This window comes from Podarcis vaucheri, assembly GCF_965113315.1.
Source record: "Podarcis vaucheri genome assembly, chromosome: 13".
Taxonomy (NCBI): domain Eukaryota; kingdom Metazoa; phylum Chordata; class Lepidosauria; order Squamata; family Lacertidae; genus Podarcis; species Podarcis vaucheri.
In genome coordinates, this window is record NC_138751.1 from 30,249,196 (window position 1) to 30,273,587 (window position 24,392).

Below are 24,392 nucleotides of genomic sequence, written 5' to 3' on the forward strand. Positions count from 1 at the left end.
GGCTTCCAAAAGAAGGTTCGAAAACCAGAACAGTCACTTCTGGATTTCGATCATTCGGGAGCCAAAATGTTCAAGAACTAGGCCAGGGGTCTGCAACCCGCGGCTCCGGAGCCGCATGTGGCTCTTTTACACCTTTGCCGCGGCTCCGGGGCGGATACTAGCAAGGGGAGGAGGCGCATTGTGCGCCCCGACACTCCCCACTGTGGCGGGCACTGTACTGGCTGTGACGTCGCATGGGGGCGGTGCGTGCGTTAGTCATGCACCGTCCCGACGTCACCTTCCCGCCCGCCCGCCCGCTACATTGTAAGGGGCATGTACGCTGGTCACTGCATTGAAAGGGGGCATGTACACTGGTCACTGTTTTGAAGGGGAGTGAAGAACACACACACACAAAAAGGTAACTTGTTAATTTAACGTTCTATGAGGAGGAGTAATTCTGAGGGGTCAAACAAAGAAATAACAAAAAAGTGACAAAAAAATATTTTTATCATGACGAGTTTTGCGGCTCCCAGTTTTTTTTTTCTTCGGAAACGGGTCCAAGTGGCTCTTTTTGTCTTAAAGGTTGCAGACCCCTGAACTAGGCTGTTCGACTTCCAAGGTACAACTGTATTATTATTATTATTATCAGCAGCAGCTAATAAAGAATATAACATTTTCTAAGCAATGTACAGATGACAAAAAGATAAGACCCAGACCAAAGCTTCTCAGTATTAAAGGAAAAAGGAATAGAAGGGAAAAAATAAAGCAATGGAGTTTATATATGGTATCAGCTTGGTCCAGGAGATGGGGGCATATGAAATCTCCAGTGGCTTCTGTTCCCTGGCCAGGAGTAGAGCCCAGGGCATGCCTGCCTTCTATCTAGCACTTGATCCTGGCATGAATTACCAAGGCATGGGTAGACAAGCGATTCATCAGGATGTGGTCTTCCTCTCTGGGGTACCTGTGTTTGTACCTGGTGTGGAGCAGTTTGGTTAATTCCCCAAAGGAGGCTGCCTGAGGACATTCTCACCAAAGGTAGAAATACATTCCATTATGCTGACCACATCGCCAGCATTTTGCAGATGATGTTTTTAATATGAGGTAATCTTACGGTGGCATAATGCCCCCCCCAATACTATTTTGAGCATAGTTCTTTCAGCCCTTACAGAATTATTGCAAATTCCCCCTGCAATCAGAGTCATTTGCGGCATCTCCTAGGTCGCTTTCCCAACACTCTTTTAGGTCATGAGACACAAATGTTCTGTATCATTTAGATGTCCATCCTCTCATGTTAACAAAGAACACTTGAAAGTACAAGCTGTTCAAAATCTTTGAGAGTGAGGGCAGCTTGAGCCTTTATTTCTTGTTGTGATATAAAAGAGGTGATTTGTTTCAACACCAGCCAATTACATCCCAGGGTTCCAAGTTTCTCCTGCAACACCCTTCCTCCAAGTGGCTCAGAGTTTCAAGTAAAATTCATTTAAATGATATAAACCTTTCCCCTACTCCAGCCATAACAATACTGAAGCCTGTTCTTATTAAAAGGGTGGGGGGACATTTTCATCCTGTCTTTGCATGCCCATTGAAAGAATAGCATCTATTGAAATTTCCATATTGTGTGTTTCTTCCATTTGAACCCATGCCTTTCATGTATCGCTAGTTGTTAGGGATGTAGCCTGCCTTAACTCATTGGCTTCATAATACAGGTTAATTTTTGGTGTTCCCCAACCACCTGTTTTGCCTGTTGCATACAGATTAGATTTATTCACCCAAGCCTCTTTAGATCCAAATATTTCAATGGCCAAAATTTGGGCTGAAAAATTGAAAAGAGATAATAACTTAGGCAGACAAGAAATATTTTTTTATGGAAGCAGTTTTTCCCAGTATAGAAAGATTAAAGGAGGTCCACCTTCTAAAATCACTTTTAATTTTTTTCTACCATCAGGGTGAAGTTGGCCAGAAATAGTTTCTTTAGGTTCTTGGTTACCCAAACTTCTGAATATTGTAAGCTTCATGACTGGTGCTTCCATCAAAGCTATTGTCTCTTTGTGGAATACAGAGATGAGTTTCACAAATGACACAGTACAATATATTTGTAACTGTTCCATGCTAATACCTGGATTTTTTATAAGTCACTTCAAATATAGGCTGCGAGAGGGTATGCAGCTGGGATTAAAGCAAAATTTCTGTTGCCGTTGCCGTTTTGCTGGCTGGTGACTGAGGCAGAGAGAAAGGACTTGATGAGCTCATGGTAGATGTAGAATTTTGTTTGGGGACATCATGGCACATAGTTTAGTCCCTTAGTCCCCATTCAACACCAGCTCCTGAGGGGGGAAGTTCTGTCATTAAGGACTGTCAGTGGGATGGCTCTTGGCATGTCATCGATGTCCAAATGTGTTGTTTTAAGTGACATTCAGAGGATGCTCTTGGCTGATCTTGGTAAGGAAAGGCATAATCTGCTGGCCCAGTCCATTAGCTGGGACTGGGAAGTCTCACCCTGTGCTTTCAGACCACAGTTAGCATTGTTAAGAGGTGTTAGCAGTTTGGGGAATTGGGAGTGCTTGGGCGAATAGCGAGCACTAGGAAGAGGTTAAAGCAGGGGTAGGCAACCTAAGGCCCATGGACAAACAAGCGGCCCACGGGGGTCATTTAACCAGCTCCTGAGCCGCTCCTGAACCGAGCCATCCACTCGGCAAGTCCCCACACGCTGCACTAAACTAGCGCAGCACGGGGACTCGCTTCCGCAGTGCTGGAAATTGTGTCTGTGCATGCTCAGATGCTGAAAATCGCATCTGCACAGATGCAGATGCCAGAAATTGTGTCTGCACAGATGCAAACGCCGGAAATCGTGGCTGCGCGTGGTCCGGCCTAGGCGAGGTTAACCTTCCCGATGCCTGGGTTAAAGCCTGCTCCCCATGTCTGAGAGATCACTTTTGCCATTTTGCTACTAGCTATTAAATAGCTGTTGATAGCTAAAAGGGAGAGGAGGCGTTTCACCAATACAGTACAGTTTCGCTGCGTTTATCACTCTCTCGCTGCTGCCATTCACAGAAAGTTGCATTGTGGGAGTAAACATGTTTGCTTGGTTCCGTTTAGGGCATATGAGGCACGCAAAAGGCGACCATCGTTAGGAAAGGAATTGTCAATATCGTAAATGCTGGGCAGAGAGAAAACAGCATCTTGTTTTTGCAATAATGAGGGCGATTATATCTGGCTCGCTGTGTTTCTGGGAAGTTAATGAGCCAGGGCATCTGTTATGATTAAATCACTTCTATTCCCACAGTAGCAGTACTACAGCAAAATTAAAATAAAAAATAAAAATTCCAACACAAGTCACTAGTAAGCTTCAAAATGGTGGCACAGTACCTTGGGGGTCATCTTTGGCACCTTCAAGGCTGACCAGCACATTGTGATACAGGCATTTACGCATTTTCATTATGTGCGCAATTGCGCACATGCGCATCACACCAAACCCAGAAGTGACATGAAAATGTCACAAAAGGGGCAGAATGGAGTGTTTGTATACCTTTTCAATGGTGTTTCAAATATACACGACTTCACTCGGTGCTTTTTGTAAATTCTAAAGCCTTCCCCTCTAAATTCAGATCCTTCCCCTCCAGCCCAGTAATCGTGCACAATTTAATCCCCAAATTTTCATGAGCCAAAAGCAGAGGAGACTCAGGCAAGTTGCTCCACAGTTGCTTGATTCAGTGTTTTGCTTAGAAAAAAGTCAGTGTTCTACTACATACAGCAAGTGAACCAATGGGACAAACTCCATCAGTCAGTCAAGGGTTTTTCATGCTAGGCATAGCTTCGGCTATCTTTGCCAGCTTACATGTCTTGCAGCACATTCATTCCCAGAGACTGTGTGATTAATTGAGTGCTTGCTGCCTTTCAACCAGTCACTTCCCATCCTCCTCAGGTGACCATGCTTTGAAACTATCACACCGCCCCCATAACATTGTAGTCACATCATGGGTGTTGCGTCTTTGCATGCTTGTAAACCCAAGTGTGTGACTGCACACTGGGATGAGAGTCGGAACAGGAATGGAATCGGAGAGGCAGAGCTTCAGTAGATGAAACAAACTAAATTGTGTTCTCTGACTTCTTGATTGAAAGCTCCTATCTTGGGTATGTTTTATTTTCCATCCAATTTTATTCCCTTTCAAGTAGTTGTGAAGATCTTTTAGTACTTCCATTGTACAATGCTATGAACTTTTTTTAAAAAAAGGCATGACTGAGTGGTGGCAAATATCTAGCCTTGGGTGTACATTTCTCTGATTTGATTGCTTTCATACTGAATATGTTAGTATCTAGCATTTTTATTCCTAAATTGGAGAGCTGAGTAAATAAGGGGACCTGATATTCCAGGCAGAGAAAAGAAGCTCTCTGAGGACAGCTGCAGGTTAGGTTAGACTGCCTGTCCTTTGGGCACCATTAAGCTTGTAAACGTTGACCACAAGTAACGAGGCAGAGGATGCATAGATCCTGGTAGCATGAAATACTTTCAACAACAGCTGGTTGGGGCAAAGACATCTGACAATGAATTGGCATTTGTTTAATCAGGTTGCAGTTCTAATATCTAGCCTGTTCTAAACAATAAAAGGTAGAGGCGCCCGATTTGCAAACAAGTGGGGACGGGAAGAAGGAAAATAAGCAGTGGAATAGAAGCGTGTATATTCTTGTGGAGTATCGCCCAGCCAGCTTTAAGGGAGACCGACTTAGAGGTCAAACAAAATATCACTGGTCCAAAAAGAACAAACGAAAAGCATTTACTGTACCTGACAATAGGGAGAGTGTTTCCATTTCATTAATGGTGTGAAACATGGTGGCAGCACTTCTCCAGGTTGATCTCTTTGAAGGCTCAGTCACTTTGCCAGAGTTTTTGGATGCTTGGCTGTGCCATCTCTTGTCAACTGCTGCTGTCTTACCAGGCAGAGCTGAGATTTCCAGTGATGACTTCTAGGCAGCCTGTCGCAGTTTAAGGAAGGTTGGCAAGTAACCACTAGACAGATTGTCTGTAGCAAGCAGGAGTCTTCCTTAGAAGACCAAGTAGGAAAACCTGAATGAAACACTTCTTCCTCCCCCCCCCTTCTTTTTTTTTGGGGGGGGGACCACAAGTGACTAGCCCAGGGTGTGTGGAGGCAAACAGGCTGGCAAAACATCCAATGGGCTCGTGATTTTAATGACTTTACTTGCAAGTGCTGTTTAAGGGTAGCTTGTGAAGCCGTCTTTGCAAACTTGGATTGTTTGCTGCGAGGTGCTATATTGCATTGTGCCCCCCCCCCCGTGCATTTAATTCTCTGCTCCTCTACAGTCCTTTGTTTGTCATTGCAGTACTTAGGGAAAGGACAGCAAAATGATTACAGTCATACCTCGGGTTGAATACGCTTCAGGTTGAGCGCTTTTGGGTTGTGCTCCGTGGCGACCCGGAAGTAACGGAACACGTTACTTCCGGGTTTCACCACTCGCGCATGCATAGGTGGTCAAAATGACGTCACGTGCATGCACAGAAGTGGTGAATCGCGACCCGCGCAGACACACAGTCGCAGGTTGCGTTAGCTTCAGGATGCAAACGGGGCTCCGGAACGGATCCCGTTCGCATCCTGGGGTACCACTGTATTTGAGAGGAAATGCTCCTGCCTGCCACATAGCCTCTTTCGTGAAAGTTTAAATTGGCGGTACCTAATATTTTCTGTTCCCTGGATATTTGAGGCCAGAGATAGGCAAGGTGGGTCCCTCCAGATGTGATAGTGGACTGTAGCTCCTATCAACCTCTGCCAGCGTGGCTGAGAGTTGTCGTCCAGCAACAGCTGGAGGGCACCGCTTTGCTAATGTATGTTTTAGGGGAAATAGCTGATGCAAGCATCCTCTTTCACATCTCTGTATCCACAAAGGTTAGAAGCATTTCTTTAAAAACAAAGTTTTTTTCCAGGTTTGGAAACTGCAGGTGCCCTAGAGCATATCCAGAATAGATGTGTGTTCTTGCAGCTTCTGTTAATTTCACGTATGGGAAACGTTCTTGGTGGATCGTGCCTTTCGGCTGGGAAATGCCTACTTTCGTCTGCTCTTAGGGTGGTGGTGGAGATGCCTGGAGTTGCGGACTCACAAGCTTTTTTCATTCAGTATCGGACTTGCCTTTTAGCCAGTATTTTAAAAAGCTTCACACCTCCTCTGGCAGAGCTGGGGTTTGGCAAAGGTATCCGGTCTCTTAAGTACTATTATGGGTTGCCTTGCATGAGGGTTTCTGGGGAGCCAGCTTTCTTGGCAGCTCCTCCTTGGTTGGAGTTCATCAAAACTCCATTCCTCTGCTTTGCCTCGAGCTGCTGCAACTCCCTTCCTTGAGCAGGCAGGTGCATTCCACTAGCATTAGACTGGCTTGTCTGTAATAGTTCCGACTGGTAATTTGATGTCATTGGGCTTGTGCTTCTGACAGGTATCAGCATTGTGTATCTAGGGTGAATCACACCACTTCTTCCTGTATCTGCTTCATCCGAAGTACTTCTGTGGTGACGTGGTGGCGGATGTTTCTGCCTGTCAAGCAGGTTATGCAGAGCCTGCTATAGCACTAGCAGCTAACGCAGTGCTGTATTAAAACTGAACTCCTGTTCACTTTTCCAGGGTATAGGTTGGCCTGCACTTAGAAGTGTCAGAAGCATCCTTGCACATTCTTATTCCCAGTTATGGGATATGAACATGTCAAATTCTTTGACACCCCCCCCCCCCGACTTCAAGTGCTTTCGATCCTGGGAATTTTCCAGGCTCACTTATTATAGTTGTGTTCACGAAATATATTCACCGGGGGGCGGTTTTCATTATGAGTCAATCTGCTCTACAAATCGAAACTAGTTTTATATCACTTAAATTGTCACGGCTTCCTTCAGAGAACTGTTGGAACGGTTGGTTTGGGAGAGTGTTGAGTATGTTGTTAAGAGATCTTCAGTCTCTTCACAAGACTATAGTTGTCTGGGTGGTTCCTTGGTTGGGAACCGTGGCAGTTAAATGAGTTTCTTTCAAACATGATTAAATTTGTGGTATACCTATGTTCAGAGTGTCACTTGTTAGGAGGCTGTTTACTGTACTTTTCCGTCTATAAGATGCCCCCATGGATAAGACGCCCTGTATTTTTGGATACTCAAATTTTAGAAAATGGGGGGAGATTACAAAGGGTTGTTAAGCTTTTTGGGGGGAATTGCCATAAATCGCTCACCCGCACGTGTCACAAAATCCGCCTCCCGTCTGTCCCCTCGCCAGCAGAAGCTGCTGATTGCCCGCACAGTTGCCACAGTGTCAGCCAATCAACACCACCCATTGATGCAGCAACCAATCACACACACAATAGCCACTAATAGATGCAGCAGCAACCAATCAAATGTCCACCCTATTCACTATCCATGTATAGGATGTCCCCAATTTTTTAGCATGATTTTTCAAGAAAAAAATATAGAAAAGTACGGTACCTTTGTATGAGAAAGGGTTTTAAAATAAATTAAGGAGAAAACTAGAAATCGGGGTACCATAGCTAAAATGCTGTACAGTGGTGCCCCGCAAGACGAATGCCTCGCAATACAAAAAACTCGCTAGACAAAAGGTTTTTCCGTTCGCGATTTGCCTCGCAAGACGAATTTCCCCTATGGGCTTGCTTCACAAGACGAAAACGTCTCGCGACTTTTTTTCTTTGACCAAAAACAAAGACATGTTTTGTTTATAAAGTTAATTTATTTTCCCTTAAATTTTTGAACTGCTCTTTACAGTATGTGTGACTTTAAAGAGCAGTTAATAAACTGTTGTTGTACCAAATTTGGCTTTGTTTGGACTTTTTTTGACCATAGGAACGCATTAATTGATTTTCAATGCATTCCTATGGGATTTTGTGCTTCGCAAGACGAAAAATTCGCTAGACGACAAAAATTGCGGAACGAATTAATTTCGTCTTGCGGGGCACCATTGTATATCGTACAGAGGTATGAGCACACTTGACTTCTACCTGCCACTCTTTTTCTTTATCCTTCCATTTTGTTGGCTAGTTCCATGGCTCATGCAAAAGATGATAGAGAGCATCTCAGAATGCCAGCAATGTTAAATGATAGCACAATATAAAAAGGTCCTTCCTTAATCTTATTTTGTGAACTGCCCTGAGACCTCTGTGTATAGGGCGTAGTGATGTTAAGTTCTCAAGAATATTCTCGATTAATGAGAATATTAGAGAATTTTCATTTAAAATAGGAGAACATTCATTTTAATGCATTGAAAATGATATAATTAGTTAATATGCATGTTTATTCATGGGTAAACTTGTTTAGATGGCAACCAAAAACTGTACAGATACTTTTATACAGTGGGGCAATGCATTGAATTCACATTCTTTGATTTTTTGCACCAAACTTGAAATTGAAAATTCAACATGAATGACTCACATTAATCACTAAGCCTGCCACTAACTTACACTACTTACACTGGCAATATCACAGCTTGACTTATTTTTTACTAGATTTTCAAAATGTGGGTTGTAAAACCAGCTCTTACATTAGAATTTACAGTTTGTGGAGAATATTCTCTGGAGAATTTTCTAGCAGACAATATTCTCACCTCACATCACTAACAGGGCAGTATATAAATTCAATTAATAATAATAATAATAATAATCTCTGTTGATAATCCAGTAAAAAGTGGGGTGGCTTTTTTGCGGCGGAGGTGTGTGGAATACTTGAGTTCCCATTTTTATTTTTAAACTGCATTTCACTTGTTCAGTTTAAGGCAGATAATTTTGATTTACCTGTTGTCCTCCATGTGTGCCCCTATGCTGTCTTGAATATGGTCTATATTGCACATGTGTCTCCTGGGTCTGCAGCTTCAAAGCTTGCTTGCAGTGACCTTCATTTCCCCTCGCCTTCAAGGCATTTTAGTTCTTATCCTTGTTATGTGGTGGTGCTCCTGTTTCTATAGTGTTTATTTTCTTAACTGCCTTGCAGTCACCTTGTATGAAATACTCTTTTTTAATCAGCTGAATAAAATACTTACCTCAATGGCATTCTCTCTTGGCAGCTGGTGAAGTGGGTATGAAACTGCAACAATGCCCACCAGGTTCCGTCACTGCCTCCTGCTATTTCATTTGCTGTTGTTTCTCCTTTGTAACAGTTTTCTGTTTCACCCCTGTCATTGCAGGTTTATGAGTGACCAAAAGTTCTTTTTACTCTGAGTCGGCAGGGAGTGGGGCAAAGATGCCAATACCTCCTCCCCCACCCCCTGGACCACCCCCACCCCCAACTTTCAATCAGGTAGGTGGTCCTCCTCCTGTCCCTGCTGTCCACATGCAAAGAGCCCTGCTGAGAAGCATTCACAGGGGCACCCAAGAACTACTCCTGTGCTTACCTTTCTCCACTTAACCTGATTGCCGATCTTCTCCTTTCAGGCTAACACAGACCCTCCAAAACTGAACAGGGATGAGCAGCGAGGGAGGGGAGCCTTGCTGCAAGACATCTGTAAAGGGGCCAAGTTGAAAAAGGTGACCCAAGTCAATGACCGGAGTGCACCCATCATTGAGAGTAAGCATGGGGTCTGGGGCAGTTGCAATAAGATCTTTGCTATCTAATTGGGAAAGCTCTTGGTGATTCCCCCCCCCAAAAAAAATTCCAGATGGTGCTCAGCCCTTCTGTTTAGCAGTCACTCTTAAAATAATTCAGCAGCAGTTATGGGAGGAAATGGCCTAGAATCTCTACAAACAGAGGCATCAGGTGAGGCAGGTGGGGAGGGACAGAGCTGTGGCCCATAAAATTGCCTTGGGGTGAGGCTTTTGCTTACATTTGACTGTTTGATACACTGTGTGCTTGATCTGGCTTTGTGCCGTATGAGCAGTTGGGGAAAGACAAAAGGGCCCTGTGCACTGCAGCATGTGGCTGGGTTCACTTGCTTGAGTTACCTGGAGTCATTTGCTGGCATACGCCACGAGTCATTCTCAACCCGCCACCCCATTCCCCCACTTTACTCCTGAGCAGAACCTTGCAGGAGTAGCAATTACTGACTGCACTGCTCGGATCACTTCTCAGAGGGCACCTTCTGTGTTGAACTCACTCATAGCTTGTGGAACTTGGTGGTCTGGATTGCATCCCTTCGTGGAATCATAGAATTTGAAATGATGACGAGAGTCATCTAGTCCAACCCCCTGCAATGCCCCATGTGGGACTCAAACCCACAACCCTGAGATGAAGGGTCTTAGGCTCTACGGACTGAGCTGTCAATAGCTCTCTCCCTTGATCTGTTGGGGAGAAGGCTCTGCAGTCAGTCCCTTTGTTTTGTGACTGAGGCCATCATTCCCTCTGACAGCGTAAAGCATAGCAGCCTCCTTGTTTGGCAGCGTGAGTTCTTGCACAGTCCCCCTCTGTATGCCAGCGTAAGAGCCTTGCTGGATCAGACCAAAGGTCTAAACCAACATTCCCACCATGGTCAGTCAGATGCCTCTGGGAAGCTCACAAGCAGCACTCTCCTGTCTGCGTTTGTAGTTGCAAAAAAATGTTCTCTTTGTTCTCTGAAGGAAGGCAGAAAACTACCTCCTAAACTGCACAGGTCCCAGTGGTGCAAATGCTTGAAATAAAGTTTTGCAGTTAGCAGTAAAATAGAACTGGCAGCTGCACACTTAAATCCTTGGAAACAGGTGTCTCTAAATCCTGGCGGGAAGGTAAATGTACAGCCTACGATGTATTTGTGCTTAGCTCTTCAGGCAGCAGCCGCTGTCTGATACCCATGTGATCTTGAGCAGTAAAGTTACTACCTTCTCTGCTTTCATACTGCCACTTCAGGAGGAGATGGCTCCAATGCCACTGGGTCTTTTCCTTGTCCACATGCTGAGAAGCAGCATCTTGAGTAAAAGAATATGGTGGAGGCTGCCTATGTAAAGCCCAGAAGAGAAGAACCATAGCTCAGTGTAGAGTAGAGCAGAGCGTCTCTTTAGAGCTTCTCTCGTGTATAGTAGAACCTCTACTTACAACTACCTCTACTTGGGCCCGATCCAAGTCGCGACCATGGCAAACCCAGAAGTAAATACCGGGTTTGCCGCAATTCGCGCACACACAGAAACATGCTTCCGCTGTTTGCACAGGCACAGAAGCAGCTGCTACCATCTGCACATGCACACAACGGTACCAGCGACCCGTTTCGCCTAAAAGACGGGCTGCCAGAATGAATTATGGTGGTAAGTAGAGGTTCCACTGTAATTAGAAAGCCTCAGGGTCAATCCCTGGCACCTCCAGTTAGAGCTGGGGAAAATTCCTGCCTGAAACCCTGGAGAAAAGCATAGACAGAATTGAGCAGCTTGGATCTACGTTCTGTCTCAGATTAAGGTAGTTCCCTATGTTCCTGAGGTGGTATTTAAAAAATTGTGTTTAGAAACTAAATAAATAACCCAGGGGCCTTTTTCTTCCAGAATCTAAGGGCAGTGGCGGCTACAACTCTGGCGCATCCCCTCTGCCACCAAAGGGCGGCCTCTTCCAGGGTGGTGTCCCCAAGCTTCGACCTGTGGGTGTAAAGGACAGTTCAGGTGAGGACCACAGAATGTGGACTGGACCAGACTGAATAAAAGTGGTTTAAATCATGATTTGTGAAATACCAAACATTGAACCTTGTATTTGAGTGATCCTAGCTCTTGAAGAAGAGTGATTGCAACTTGGTTTTGAGAGCAAGTCCATGCCTTATTGAAACAATCAGGAAAATTTATGTTGGCTTGTAGTGGCACTTAATGCCTGTGGAGCTGAGACTAGTCAGGCTTAATGTCAACCATAATAACCATGTCTCCTCCCCCACCTGTCTGCCTGTGTATTACTGGTGTATTACAACACTGCTTGCTTCTACGTGAACTTACTTGGACCTCTAGATCTTCTTCTGAGATCCCCCTTTGGATACTCTGGCCATCTAAGGTGAAGCTGGTGGTGGCCAAGAGAGGGTTTTTGATGGTAGGGGTGAAGCGCACCCTGTCTATGGAATGCTTTCCCCAAAGAGACATGTGTGTTTACATTACCTCTGATAAGTTTCTGTTCTGAATTTTAATATTGATCATTGTTTGACTTGATTATTTAACTTGTTGGCTGCTGTGAAAATCCCTTGGGGTTGAACACTGTCATTCAGCTGCTGTATATGTCTATGTATATATGTGTGTGTGTGTGTGTGTGTGTGTGTACACACACACACACACACACACATTGTTGACCTCCCCTTCCTATGACTACATTAAGGCAGTTTACAACAAAATGCATTAAGTACAGTACAATATAAAATAGTATTTTATTTTTTATATATAATTTTTATTCAGTTTCCAATATACATTCCGTCCAAATTTAACATCTACTTCTAACATATACATCTTTTAGACTTCCCTCAGCCTATCTGACAATTTCCATATAATCACAATTACTCACATTTCTTAAATTTGTATTGCGCTTTAACAATCTTAATCTTATCATGTCTTTTAAGCAACATTTCTATCCTTCATTCTCACAGAGCTTCTTGAAAGCCAACAAGCGTTATTTGCTTCTCACATACATTTTTTATATACTCTGTAAATTTATTCCAGTCCTTGGTGAATCTCTGATCACGTTGGTTCCGAATTTTCCCTGTTAATTTGTCCATTTCTGCATATTCCATCAATTTCATTCTCCATTCTTCTCTCGTCGGCATTTCTTCCTGTTTCCATTTCTGGGCCATCAAAATTCTAGCAGCTGTCACTGCATACCTAAATAATTTCACATCCTTCTTTTTAATTTCATTCCCTAATATTCCTAATAAGAATGCTTCTGGTTTCTTAACAAAAGTATATTTCAACATTTTCTTCATTTCATTATAAATCATTTCCCATAAGCTTTTCACTTTCTTACACTCCCACCACATGTGGTAAAATGTTCCTTCTTTTTCCTGACATTTCCAACATTTATTACTGACTTTATACATCTTACCAAGTTTCACTGGTGTTAAGTACCATCTATCCATCATTTTCATAACATTTTCTTTAATTGTAGTACATGCAGTGAATTTCATTCCTTCTTTCCACAATTTTATCCACTCATCAAATTGTATGTTGTAACCGAAATCTTTGGCCCACTGAATCATAACTGATTTAACTTCCTCATCCTTTGTATGCCACTCAAGTAGTAGTTTGTACATTTTTGATAAAATTTTAACATCACTGTCTAGGATTTCTTGATGAAACCTAGATTTCTTTTCCTGAAAACCTCTCTCTGACAACTCTTTTTTAAACATTGCATTCAACTGAAAATAGTGCAACCAATCATTAACATTTTCTTTAACTTCTTCATATGGTCTCAATTTCAATTTGTTACCTTCTTTAATTATCAAATTCTCATACGTAATCCATCTCCCTGTCATACTTACCTGTCAGGGGAGACACCTTGATCAATATAAAATAGTATTTTAAAAATGGAAACTAATTTTTAAAAACTGACTTGATGGAGAAAAGTATAAGCAAGTGAATAGGGTCTGGGAGAGATGATAGCAAATTACCAGCAAGGAGTCCTGCTGAATCAACACTTAATACCTGACTTGTTGAAGCCAATTGGGCTTCTGAAACATGGGGGAGAAGAGAGAAGTTAAGGGGCAACAAGGAGCTTGAAAGCTGAGAATCCAGTGAGGAAAAGTTGCACTGGAAAGTAGGAGGCAGTGGGCTCAGAAGGAGCTGCACATGGACGTAGGGTTGGCCAAGGATAAAGTGCTGGAAGTGAGGACTTTCTCAGTGCTTGGAGATGAGAGGTGGTGTGCTGTTAATGCCAGGAAGGCCAAGTGGGTTGAACAGGCAAGGGAATCAGAGGACCCTTGTTCAGGAAGCTGTAGCTATGGAAGTTAATGGACGGAATAACAGAATTTTGCACCCCTAAGTGAGTGAATTGTCCAAAGCTTTAGCTGCCTGCCAGGATTACGTTGGCAATCAAGAAGTCGCCCTTTTCTTTCCCCTAATGTCCCTTCTATGTGCAGCAATTAAAATTTGACTTGAATCGTTCATCCCTTCTGCTGTGTGGGAAACATTTGTGTCCAGACATCTGAAAACCTCCCAGTCATTTAGAATATAGGCTTTGCATGAACAGTATATCACTGGCTGTGGTCTCAGTACAAGGACAAACGTTGTCAGTTTCCACTTAATTGGATGGTGGTTTTTGCCAAAAGGAGTTGCTTTATATTGGAAGGAGATGTTTCGCTTCTCTAATAAGCAACTCTGTGCTGGCTTTCCTTGGTTTCAGAAAGTCCCTCTGGGAAGCAGTGCCTCCAGGTCCCTGGGTCCAGATCAGCAGCTCCGCGGCCCCCGGTGTCTGCAACCAGCAACCGGCCCCAAGATGACGCTGACAACAGCCGGGCTTCTCCTCCGGAACTTCCGCGCATGCAGAGACCTTCCTTGCCAGATCTCTCGCGGCCAAATACCGCCAGCGGCACCGGCATGAAACACAGCTCATCGGCTCCGCCGCCTCCACCCCCGGGACGCCGAGCCAACGCACCCCCTGCCCCTCCTCCCATGCACAGCAGCAAAGCACCTTCCTACAACCGCGAAAAGCCCTTGCCACCAACGCCAGGACAGCGGCTCCCAGGGACTCGGGATGGACCGCCGGCTCCTCCCCCTATCAAGCCGCCCCCTTCCCCAGTGAATATCCGAACGGGACCAAGCAGTCAGGGCCAGTCTCTGGCACCCCCTCCTCCACCTTACCGCCAACCCCCCGGTGTACCCAACGGCCCCGCCAGCCCCACCAACGAGTCCGCTCCCGAGCTTCCGCAGAGACACAATTCCTTGCACCGAAAGACACCAGGGCCTGTGAGGGGTATGGCTCCTCCCCCGCCCCCTTCAGCCTCCCCTTCTTTACAGAGCAGTCGGCCCCCACCTCCTGCCCGTGACCCTCCAAGCCGGGGCGCAGGTAAGAGCATCTCCTAGCCCTTGTTTGTGAAAAACTGGAAGTGGTCTTGGCGTTGACAGCCTCTCGTTAATCTCTCAAGGGGAAAAATGCCTTCTTGTCCCATAGTCTCCAATCTTGGTGCCAGGATGTGTATGCGGTGGGTTTAAGAAGGTTAGGAATGGCCTGGCTTCATGCTCTGTGGCAAAGCAACTACGAGTGAGCTGTGAATTAGGAAGTTTTTAGTTGGACTATACCTTTGCCACAAACTTGCTAGGTATCACCTGGCCAAGCCACAAATTCACAGTCTCAGTTGTTCCCAAAGGCACACTCTTCTTCCATTGTCTCCCAAGGCAGGTGGATGCCAACAAAGAGTTGTCACTCCTCTTAAATCTGCAGGTGAAACATTTGAAGGCTTGAAAGAGCTGTCCAAAGACAAGGATGGTGGTGTGGATATGCAGTTTCCACCGTTTTAAGTTGCGGCCAATTTTTGACCGTAGGCCATGCTGGCTGCTGCTTGTGGGAGTTTTGAGTTCAACTCAGCACCCGAAGGGCCAGCTTCCCCATCCCAGGCATTGTGCACAAAGGGTACTGCCACCATAGCATGTTAGTGATGCTTGGAAGACTGGAATATAAATTCACGTTGCATGGGGAGAGTCTTTGCAACCAAGACATGTGGGATCGAATTTAGTTTTCTATGTTGTGCAGAAGGGTATGCTTTGCCCTCCTAAGGTCCCCACAACTTCATAGTTATTAAAAGGCTGGTCATTAATTAGTAGACCCTCGTGCTTTTCGGAACAACAACAAAAAGCAGGTATTACATTCTTGCCCTACAAATAAGCCAACCTGTTTAGTGTGGGGTGTTTGTTACTGTGGAGCACGATCATCTGATCAGCCTATTTTGTGCTCAGATCGTGACTTCCCATGCAGCTGCAAACCCTCCAAAAAGAAGCAGAGAGGACAGTTGGTGCAGGTACGTTGCGATCAGTCACTTCAGCCTGCGCACAATGCTCTCCAAGGACTTGGTAGCCTACAACTCGTCATGCTAAGGGTCACATAGGTGAATTAGCCTCTTCAATAAGTAAGAACATTCCTTAACGGAGTTGGGAGGTCAGGGAAAGAAACCTGGAACCCTATATAGCAGGTGCAAGGAAAAGACAAGGCTGTCAAGGACCTGCAGAGCCAATGATGTTGATGGAAGGCCTAGGGCTGTTTCAGTTGTTTGGCTACCTAGGGAACTCTGCTTATCCCTTTCATTTTGGCTACTAAGCTAGCTCATGAAATCCTGACCTGGCAAATTTCCATTGCAGCCCCTCCACCGCCACCACCCATGATCCGAAATGGCGGTAGAGATGCACCTCCGCCTCCCCCACCCTACAGAATGCACGGGACGTCAGACCCTACGAGCCGTGGGAAACCTCCACCCCCACCCACCAGGACGCCAGTTGGACCTCCTCCCCCTCCCCCACCCATGAGAAATGGACACCGGGACTCTATTTCCACTGTCAGGTCTTTCTTAGGAGGTGAGTAGAAAGAACCTGCTGTTACCTTAAATTATAGGTGTCAGGTGCATTTAAGTTGGCTTTGAGGAAATGCGCTGGATTCAGAGGAAAACCAGCTGGCCCAGAATTACGATACTTCTGCTGGTTTGGCTGGTATCGGTGGCTATAAAAAAATGCTGTGATCGGCCAGGAAGAAGTGTGTGTGTTGGGGATGAAACTTCATTCATACAAGCTTAGGAAGCAGCTCTAAAACAAAAGACGCTGGCATAGACATGGGAGCGTAGACTGCCAAGTCATACTATGGCTTGGCATGAATGAGTGCCCCTGTGGGTTCCCAGAGAGAAGATTGCTGCAGTTTTGCTCCTCCTTTCATCCTGCTGATGCTGCACTGCTGTGAACTAAGCCATGGTTTCCCCTAACGCTATGTCCAAATTCGGGTTCATGGCTTTTCTTGCTCCGGACAAACTCAGTGTGTCCAGCCGCAGAACAAACATTGCCAACATCTCATGGTTGGTCTGAAGCAAAATAGACCAAATGTCGGAAGCTAAGCCAAACTGTGGCTTCACTTCTAGCAACCCGGAAAAGGGGGTGCAAAGTTCTCTGGGAACTTATCCTTCGTTGGCTTAGCATGTGTACAGATGGAACCGCTATCTCCCTTTTGGTGTTGACATCTTGTTAAGCATCTGATGCTTTGAATTATATATTCGCTGGATGTTTTTATTTATAGTCTGTACCAGTTTATTTTAGGTACATTTCATTTTGTACAGAATGCCCAAACAGCTACTTGGAGAAGCAGTGACACAAACTATATATATAGATAGGTATATCTATAGGAATGTTGAAATGCTGACTCATGCCCATTCTGACACTCTGCACAAAGCTCTTATTACCAGGTGACTCTGATTTCCTGGTGGATTCTGCCCCCAGTCTGGCATCTGCATATAATGGTGACCAAAATTTGGCACCTAGAGAGAGCGGCCCCATGTCTTACTTTCAGGATGGGGCTGCTTCAAGTTTTGCCATTTTAGCCACCATTCCAGACTCAGGGTTTTATGGATGTGAAAAGTAGGGCAGTGGGAATCCTTCAGACCAGAAATGGTTTTCAGGCCTTATTTTCCTCCTTTTCTGCAGATGACTTTGAATCTAAATACTCCTTTCATCCAGTGGAAGATTTCCCAGCACCAGAAGAGTTCAAGCACTTCCAGAAGATTTATCCCAGCAAAACGAATAGAGGTGAGCACTGATTTGGCTCACATCTGCTTATTGGTCTCCCAGGTATCTGGCTGATAGTTCGTAAAGCAAACTATTTTCAGCTCCATGCTTGAAAATTTGGCAAGTTGTGATAAGCAATTTAATTCTGTGGGACTGAGAATATGGCTTGCCAGCATTACAAATGAGATGATTTTATTTAAAATCATCAACAATTCCTTCATTCTGTTTCTGGGCTTTTTCAAATTATGCAAACTGTGCAGTCTTGCATAAATTTAATGCTGGTTCTGATTTAGACTTGTCCAAGTTCATTGTGCCTTTGTGAGGAAGAGGGAATGCAGGAGTTACAGGAGCAGCTGCAGAAGCAGACTGACAGGGGAGCCCCGGGGGTGGGAACGTGATGACTCACTGCTCTTCATGGCAAAGGATGTGCTGGAATGGGCTGAACAAGATGCAGAAGCTGGAAAACATGAGAACGATGTGCAAGTTTGAAGTGGCACAGTAGGTTAGCGTGTCTGGCTGTTAATCAGAAGGTTGGTGGTTTGAGCCCACCCAGGGATGGCTATGGGCCGGATTCCTTCACTGCAGGGGGTTGGACTAGATGTCCTTTGGGGTCCCTTCCAACTCTACAATTCTATGATTCAATATGATTCAGTTTTATTTTATTTTAAATTTTTTGCGTAACTCAAATCTGCATCGTGCAATGGTGGGGAACTGAATTTGGCTAGTGTGGCAAATTATTATCTTCCCACATGGACCAAGTTTTATAGGTAGACAGATCCACCCACCTGTAAGTCACCTGGTGTCACAGTGGTGCAAGGTCATCCTTTTTTCACCCAACAGGTCTTGCATAGCACTTTACAAGGGATTTAAAAACACTTTACTGTCAGCTGATAGCCTGGCCTTGCTGAGCACTTGGTACAGGGCTTTGCAGTCCCAACTGATCATCAGTGCCTGCAAAGCCCCCTTCAGTTGAGCTAGGTTATTACGTGCCCTGCACTTGATGTCAGGTGTAGGGCAGGTGGATGTAGCTTGGCAAAAATAGCCTCCTGGGCCAAACAGGGAGGCCTGGTGGGCCTAATGAGATCTGCACCTCATTAGCCCTGGCAAAACGACTACCTAGGGATAGTGGTAGCAATGTATTGATTATTGGGAGGTTATTGATTTTGTTTTGTTTTGTATTTTGTATCTGATTTTCTATTGTGAGCTATCCTTGTTCTTATTTTATGTTGTAAACCATCCTGGGATCTTTGGACGAAGGGTGGGTATACTTACTACTACTACTACTACTACTACTACTACTACTACTAATATTAATATTATCTCTTTTGCTTTGTGATCAGCATCTTTGTAGAGCCTAACTTCCTATGGTGATGCATCTGTGGCATTAACAATCTATTTCTTTTTCAGCTACTCGTGGGGCCCCTCCTCTGCCTCCCATCCCAAGGTGAAAAACAGCAGCTGGGCATGGTTCCACAGCACCAAAACAAATGGACCTGTGTTCTCAGATTTCCCCCTCCCTTCCCATCCCTCAGAAACCTGCATGAAAAATACATTCCTGCTGTTGATTCCCCCAACCCCCAAACTGTTTCAAGAACCTGGACAAACCTACCATTACTCACTTCCATCTATGCATTTCACACCTGGACTTAAAAGGACGTCTCTTGGCACAGCTGGGTGAGAACCCTTTTCTGCAGATCTGTGTGGGTTTCTCATTTCCCTTGCCATTCGTGTCATGGAGGGAAGAGCCACCCCAGTTCATAAACAACTACTGTTCAAGATCATGGGTCCAGTGAATATTTTCCAGAAGCGCAAGCCAAACAGGACTGTTTTGGATCTCTGGGCCAGGTTGAAGCAACTGATCTTTGCCTAGCATAGGGCAGAGAAATGCCTGTGAAGTGGGGAATTCTGGTTTTTTTCTTTTTAAGAGGTGAGCATTAGAAGGACTGAAATAGCTATTCTGTTTTTGAATGCAGACACTACATACTAACATGTTAAAATTGTGGTTAACTTGAAGGGAGGAGGGGAGAAAATTAGTATAAACAGCATCGCTTGCAGCGAATTCTAAATGGAGAAAGCTATACAAATGTAGCAGCATCCATGGTAGCACAAGTGAAATTCAGGGTGCACATTTACACTCCATCGCTGCAGCGCTCCTTGTCCTGCAGATCTGAAGCTGTCATCTTTCCCTTGAGTGTCGGCTGCTAGCATTCCAGTACAAATCCCTGTGACTCCTAATCATGCCGATTATAATCTTGTCAGTCGCTACTGCCACATGTGTGGCATTGCCATGGGCGCAAATCTTGCGGCCATGCAGGGCAGAGTGCACTTTAGGCCCCAAGTTGTAGTTGTTGTTCAGACTGTGACATTGGCTGTCTTTCCTCTTCAGAAAGATCACTTCCTACTGTTTCCACGAATGAAGTCATGGCCCCATCTTGTCTCCTCCAGCCGTGGGTAGCTTTGAGAAGGAGTTGTCCTATGTATTAATGCCCTCTGGCAGCAGGCGTGTTTTGGGGGCTTACCATTGTGCTGAGGGTTGAGTGGGTCCCGGCTGCCTGCCCACCCTGAGGCACCGGAAGGAAGTCAGATAGGGAAGCATTCAGCTCTGGTTATGAGTGGTGTCCTATTCCAAGCAGTGGCCCCCAGCCGGTGTGTGCAAATGCAAATGGTTAAACGGTAAATTGATCACTCCTAACTCGGAGTTGATTGTTGTGACGGTTAATATCCCACTCCAGCAAAGTAGCTGCTAAGGTTGGGGGTGGCTAGAGAGCCCCCTTCATGCAATATATTTTGTACACAGATGATCATGTTCTTGGTGCTTCTTGCACACGAGGAGGAGGAGGAGAGTTGCCATCTGTGCACGTGAGCGTTGGGGCGCTTGTTGATCCCCCTGTGGAAGTGTCGCCTGTGCAATCTAGGTGTCTTGGTTGTAGCACAGAAAACCTGGCTGGCCATCAGAGGGGAGATCTCATAGTGCTTGTTTTGGGGCTTGAGGTCAGAGCAGTGGCATTCTCATTTGCCTTTTTACCAGTAAGCAAGAAATACACTCCAGTTGTAGATTGCACATGTTCTTCTTGGTGTGGCTTTGTCTCCATGTGTGGTGGCCTGCTCAGAAATCACTACTACACTGCTTCCCAGAAGTAGATGCATCCCGTTCTGCGCTGAACGCTATTGATCCTGAAACAGAAGCAGAATTGCTGTCATCTTCTTGGCCCCTGCACTTGTTTATACTTGATGCAGATTGTTATAACATCAGACCTAGCTAGCTAGCTGGTTGGTTGATTTTTATTTTTATTTTGCCTTACACAGTACTTCTGTCATGTGATTGGTACCAGATTTGTTATAATTATTGTGTATATTTACTCTTGAATAACTTGCGGGTTGGGAAATACGTGTTATAATCATAAATATTGATCTATTTTGTATGTTGTAAAAAGTTTGTAATATAGGATCAAGGTAGGCTTGCTGGCCATACACTACAAAAGCTCCCTCACCTTCTACTTAATCTTTTTTTTTTTTTAATGATGATGGAAATTCATCCACTTTTATGTTAATGACCAGGCAGTCCCTCATGTTGAGGGCTAATGCTTGGTTGGAGGAATTCCTTTTTTTCTTCTGGAGGAAAATTAAGTCTTACCCAGCATAGCTTGCTGGGAAGAGAAGTTAAATGCACTGTGCATTTTTGATGTGTGTGTTTAATTTTTATTAAAGATTATGTTCCCTATAATGTTAGCTTCCCGTAGATAAACCCTTTGTGAAGCAACTGTGAAGGGGGTTCCTAAGTTCAAAATGGCAGTGGAATTAAAACTTCTTAAATGAGGCACCTGTGTTATACTTGCACGTTCTGGGCCAAAGCACTGCTTTCTTCCTCCTTCCTTTTTCCCCATGTTAGGTCTGTTCTTATTGCCGGGGGGGGGGGGCGGGATGGGTTGGGGTTGGGGTGGCTTTGCATTTCCTTATTGACCAGGTGTGTTTGTACAAGGGGAAACTGGCACACAGAGAGACATTTTCCTATTTCATCCTGTCCTAAGATCTCAGACCAGGTTTATATAGCATTTTAAAAACCACAAATGTGAAACTCGCATCACCCACTACCAAGATGAAAACCTCAAATTTGCTCTCCCAACTCATTGACTCTGCCAAAAGGTATTTGAGTTTTGCTGAAGGTGGCAGACATACTTTATGCCTGGAGACTCTTAGCAGTTAGTTTTGTTTTTAGCAAAATCAAGCAATGAAGTTTCTTTCCCCTGGGCTGTACCATTTCAGGCTGCAGATGAAGGAATCACATATCTGAATACAATTCCTTCTAGAAAAAGTTTATGTATATTAAAAATCATGCTCAGCCTGGTCATCTTCTGGCATGGGTTTTTTGTTTGTTTGTTTTTGTTTTCAGATAGAGGACTGAAGCATGTGTCTTTCTGTATACATCCAGGATAAGTTTTTTTGTTTCAAATATTTCCTTCTCTGAACAAAGATTCAGGAATGGTGATCAAGATACCAGTTTTTATTTCATTTCCACAGCTGTCCCTATTGATACGTGGTTTTTTCCAGGATTAGCTGCAAGAAAATGCATAGTGGCCTGATTCGCACATCATATTAAACCATAGTTAAAATAAACTGTGGTTTAATGTGAACATGCAGTGTGCTATGAGGCGCTGCTGAAGTTGCGGGTGGTTTGCTCCTGCACTCCAGGTTTGCTCCTGCGGGTGGTTTGCTCCTGCTATGGCTTACCATTATGTCGAAACCCACAACCTTGATTTATTTTACTCCAAACCACCAATGATTGGTAATCAAGGTTTGTTCCTGGCTTACTGCTTGCGGGGCAGGTTCAGACAGAACACTAAGCCATCATTTTAAACCGTAATTTTAACTATGGCTTAATATGGAAAATATGGACAAGACCAATCTTAAGAGTGTAATGCAGGTTGCAGCTTTTGGGCCTCATCTGCCTGGTTTCCTGAAACGGTTGCCTTACAGATTTGGATGCTGGGTTGATAGAACATAGCAGCACAATGCAGACATGCAGGAGCCTCTATGTTGTGAAGCTGTGAAAGACGCACATGCTGCCAAGAATAACTGCACGATATTGGAGATGCAGATTCAGAGGACTGGCTGCCTACAGCTCTGAATCAGTAGTACTGTGTATGCCATTATTCCATGGAAGTGCAGCAGATGTTCACATGTCCTGGTGCAGAACTCTGTTTTCTGAGAATGGACCTGGACCATTTTTGGGGAGTCAAAAATGGTTCTAGTCCTTTGTAGCCAACAAGAGGTGCTTGAAAACGTGTGGGCAGTGCCTGGTGGAGTATTAACCAGTGAAACAGCTGGATAAGCTTACTGGTGGTCAAGGGAAAGAGACGCCTTCATTGTTTTGTGTGGTTCATTGACACTAACGCATGGCTAGCAGCATTAGAAATAGAAAATGGGGCAGAAACAGAATCATGCAGATTGGCTAAATTTGTATAATAGGTTGTAGAATTCCACATTTCTTGGTATAGGGTTTGAGTTATCTTGGCTCAGTTCTTGTGTGCGCACCCAGCCCTTCTCTTACTAGTCTTCCATTGTAACTGAAGTGTGAAACTGCATGAGTGTGCCAGGGCAGAGGCTGTTGTGGAGGGTGCAACACACCCATTGTTGAATAGCAAGTTTTCAGAGTTTCACTCACTGTGCCTTATCCTCAGGTGGCTCCCATTGGGGGTTTGTGTGTGTGGGATATTGGTCAATCTTTCGTCTCTTGCAAGCTGATATGCACTCTGTATCCTATGTTAAGCTTTGGTTTAACAGTATCATTACTGTTAAGTGAAGAAACACTACTGAGAGCCACTTCTTGTGGTTTCAAGAACTAGAATTTTGGTCTCTTGCACTGTTACTTTGTTTCAAGTCTACCCTTTGCCTTTAAGATAAAGCTGTCCTTTCGTTTGCCCCATCACCTTTGCTTTGCTTTTGTAAAGGTTTCGAAAAGCTTCCTCTAGACTGCCTGCAAGTGAAGAATCCCAGGATTCTTGAGTCGTTTGCTGTGAGCAGAATCATGTGAGGCATCTTTCTCTGTGAGGGTTATAACATACTTACACAATTTGCTTATCCCATTACAAGATAAGCAACTGTGAGAACTCTTAAGATGTTCTTGATGTGGCATTTGGAAAAACCCTTGGTGTTTTTTAAAACCTTCAGTTTGGTGTTTGTTTTTTTGCCGTTAAAATGGTCAGAATGCTTTGAGAGAGTCTTAAATTCCATGAACTGTGAGCTATCACAATAAGCACAGACGGTTTGGGTATTCCCGTATGAATGGAGTATGTGATCAGTTTTTATACTAAGCATCCCTCTTCCTGAATTTATTTCCTAATGGGAGCTCCAAAGAGCAATTCCTGCCAGTTTCCTCTAAGGCTTATTTGCAGGGGGCAGTAGTTTAAGATTTGAGTTAGCAGCAGCAGCAGCAGCAGCTGTATGCCCGTTTCACAAAACTGCTGGTAGAGGGCTTGTGAGAAGGGTTAGTGAATAACTGTGCTACAAGACATACCCGAGACTTCCAGTACAGCACAGTATCCTGCCCACTCTGCAGAGCATGTTTGTTTTCGAGGCCAGCTCCTCTCCCTCCTAAATCCATATCATTCATCATATAGTAATCCTATCTTTGTTTTTAATGGGGAAATGACTAGTCTTCGTCATTTCCATAGAGATGAGGGTTTAACACATGAAGGTAGCATCTGCTGAAGCCTCTTGAGAGGCCGATTGAAGAGAGGGTGGAGGGATTTTACTCTTGCTCCCAACCTACTATGTTTGATAGTGCCTCCTTCTCTTTTACTATTTCAATACTTTGCAAGACACT

At 44.5% G+C, this 24,392-nt stretch overlaps 2 protein-coding genes across 6 annotated transcripts in view; one reads left to right on the forward strand and one right to left on the reverse strand.

The window, feature by feature from the left end:
* WIPF2 (WAS/WASL interacting protein family member 2) overlaps positions 1-19,117 on the forward strand; it is a 29,373-nt gene extending 10,256 nt beyond the window's left edge. For 4 of the 5 annotated variants that reach the window (XM_082197328.1, XM_082197330.1, XM_082197331.1 and 1 more), the window contains 7 exons: positions 9,145-9,257; positions 9,392-9,524; positions 11,399-11,512; positions 14,217-14,879; positions 16,166-16,378; positions 17,489-17,590; positions 18,977-19,117. In XM_082197328.1, coding sequence (XP_082053454.1) covers positions 9,201-9,257; positions 9,392-9,524; positions 11,399-11,512; positions 14,217-14,879; positions 16,166-16,378; positions 17,489-17,590; positions 18,977-19,017 — 1,323 coding nt within the window. In that variant the 5' untranslated portion in view covers positions 9,145-9,200 and the 3' untranslated portion in view covers positions 19,018-19,117. Of the gene's footprint in view, positions 1-3,658; positions 4,111-9,144; positions 9,258-9,391; positions 9,525-11,398; positions 11,513-14,216; positions 14,880-16,165; positions 16,379-17,488; positions 17,591-18,976 lie in introns of those variants that run through there. The other variant, XM_082197329.1, reaches the window with a different exon arrangement.
* GJD3 (gap junction protein delta 3) overlaps positions 1-24,392 on the reverse strand; it is a 348,483-nt gene that overhangs the window by 80,733 nt on the left and 243,358 nt on the right. The gene's annotated exons all lie outside the window — the stretch shown is intronic.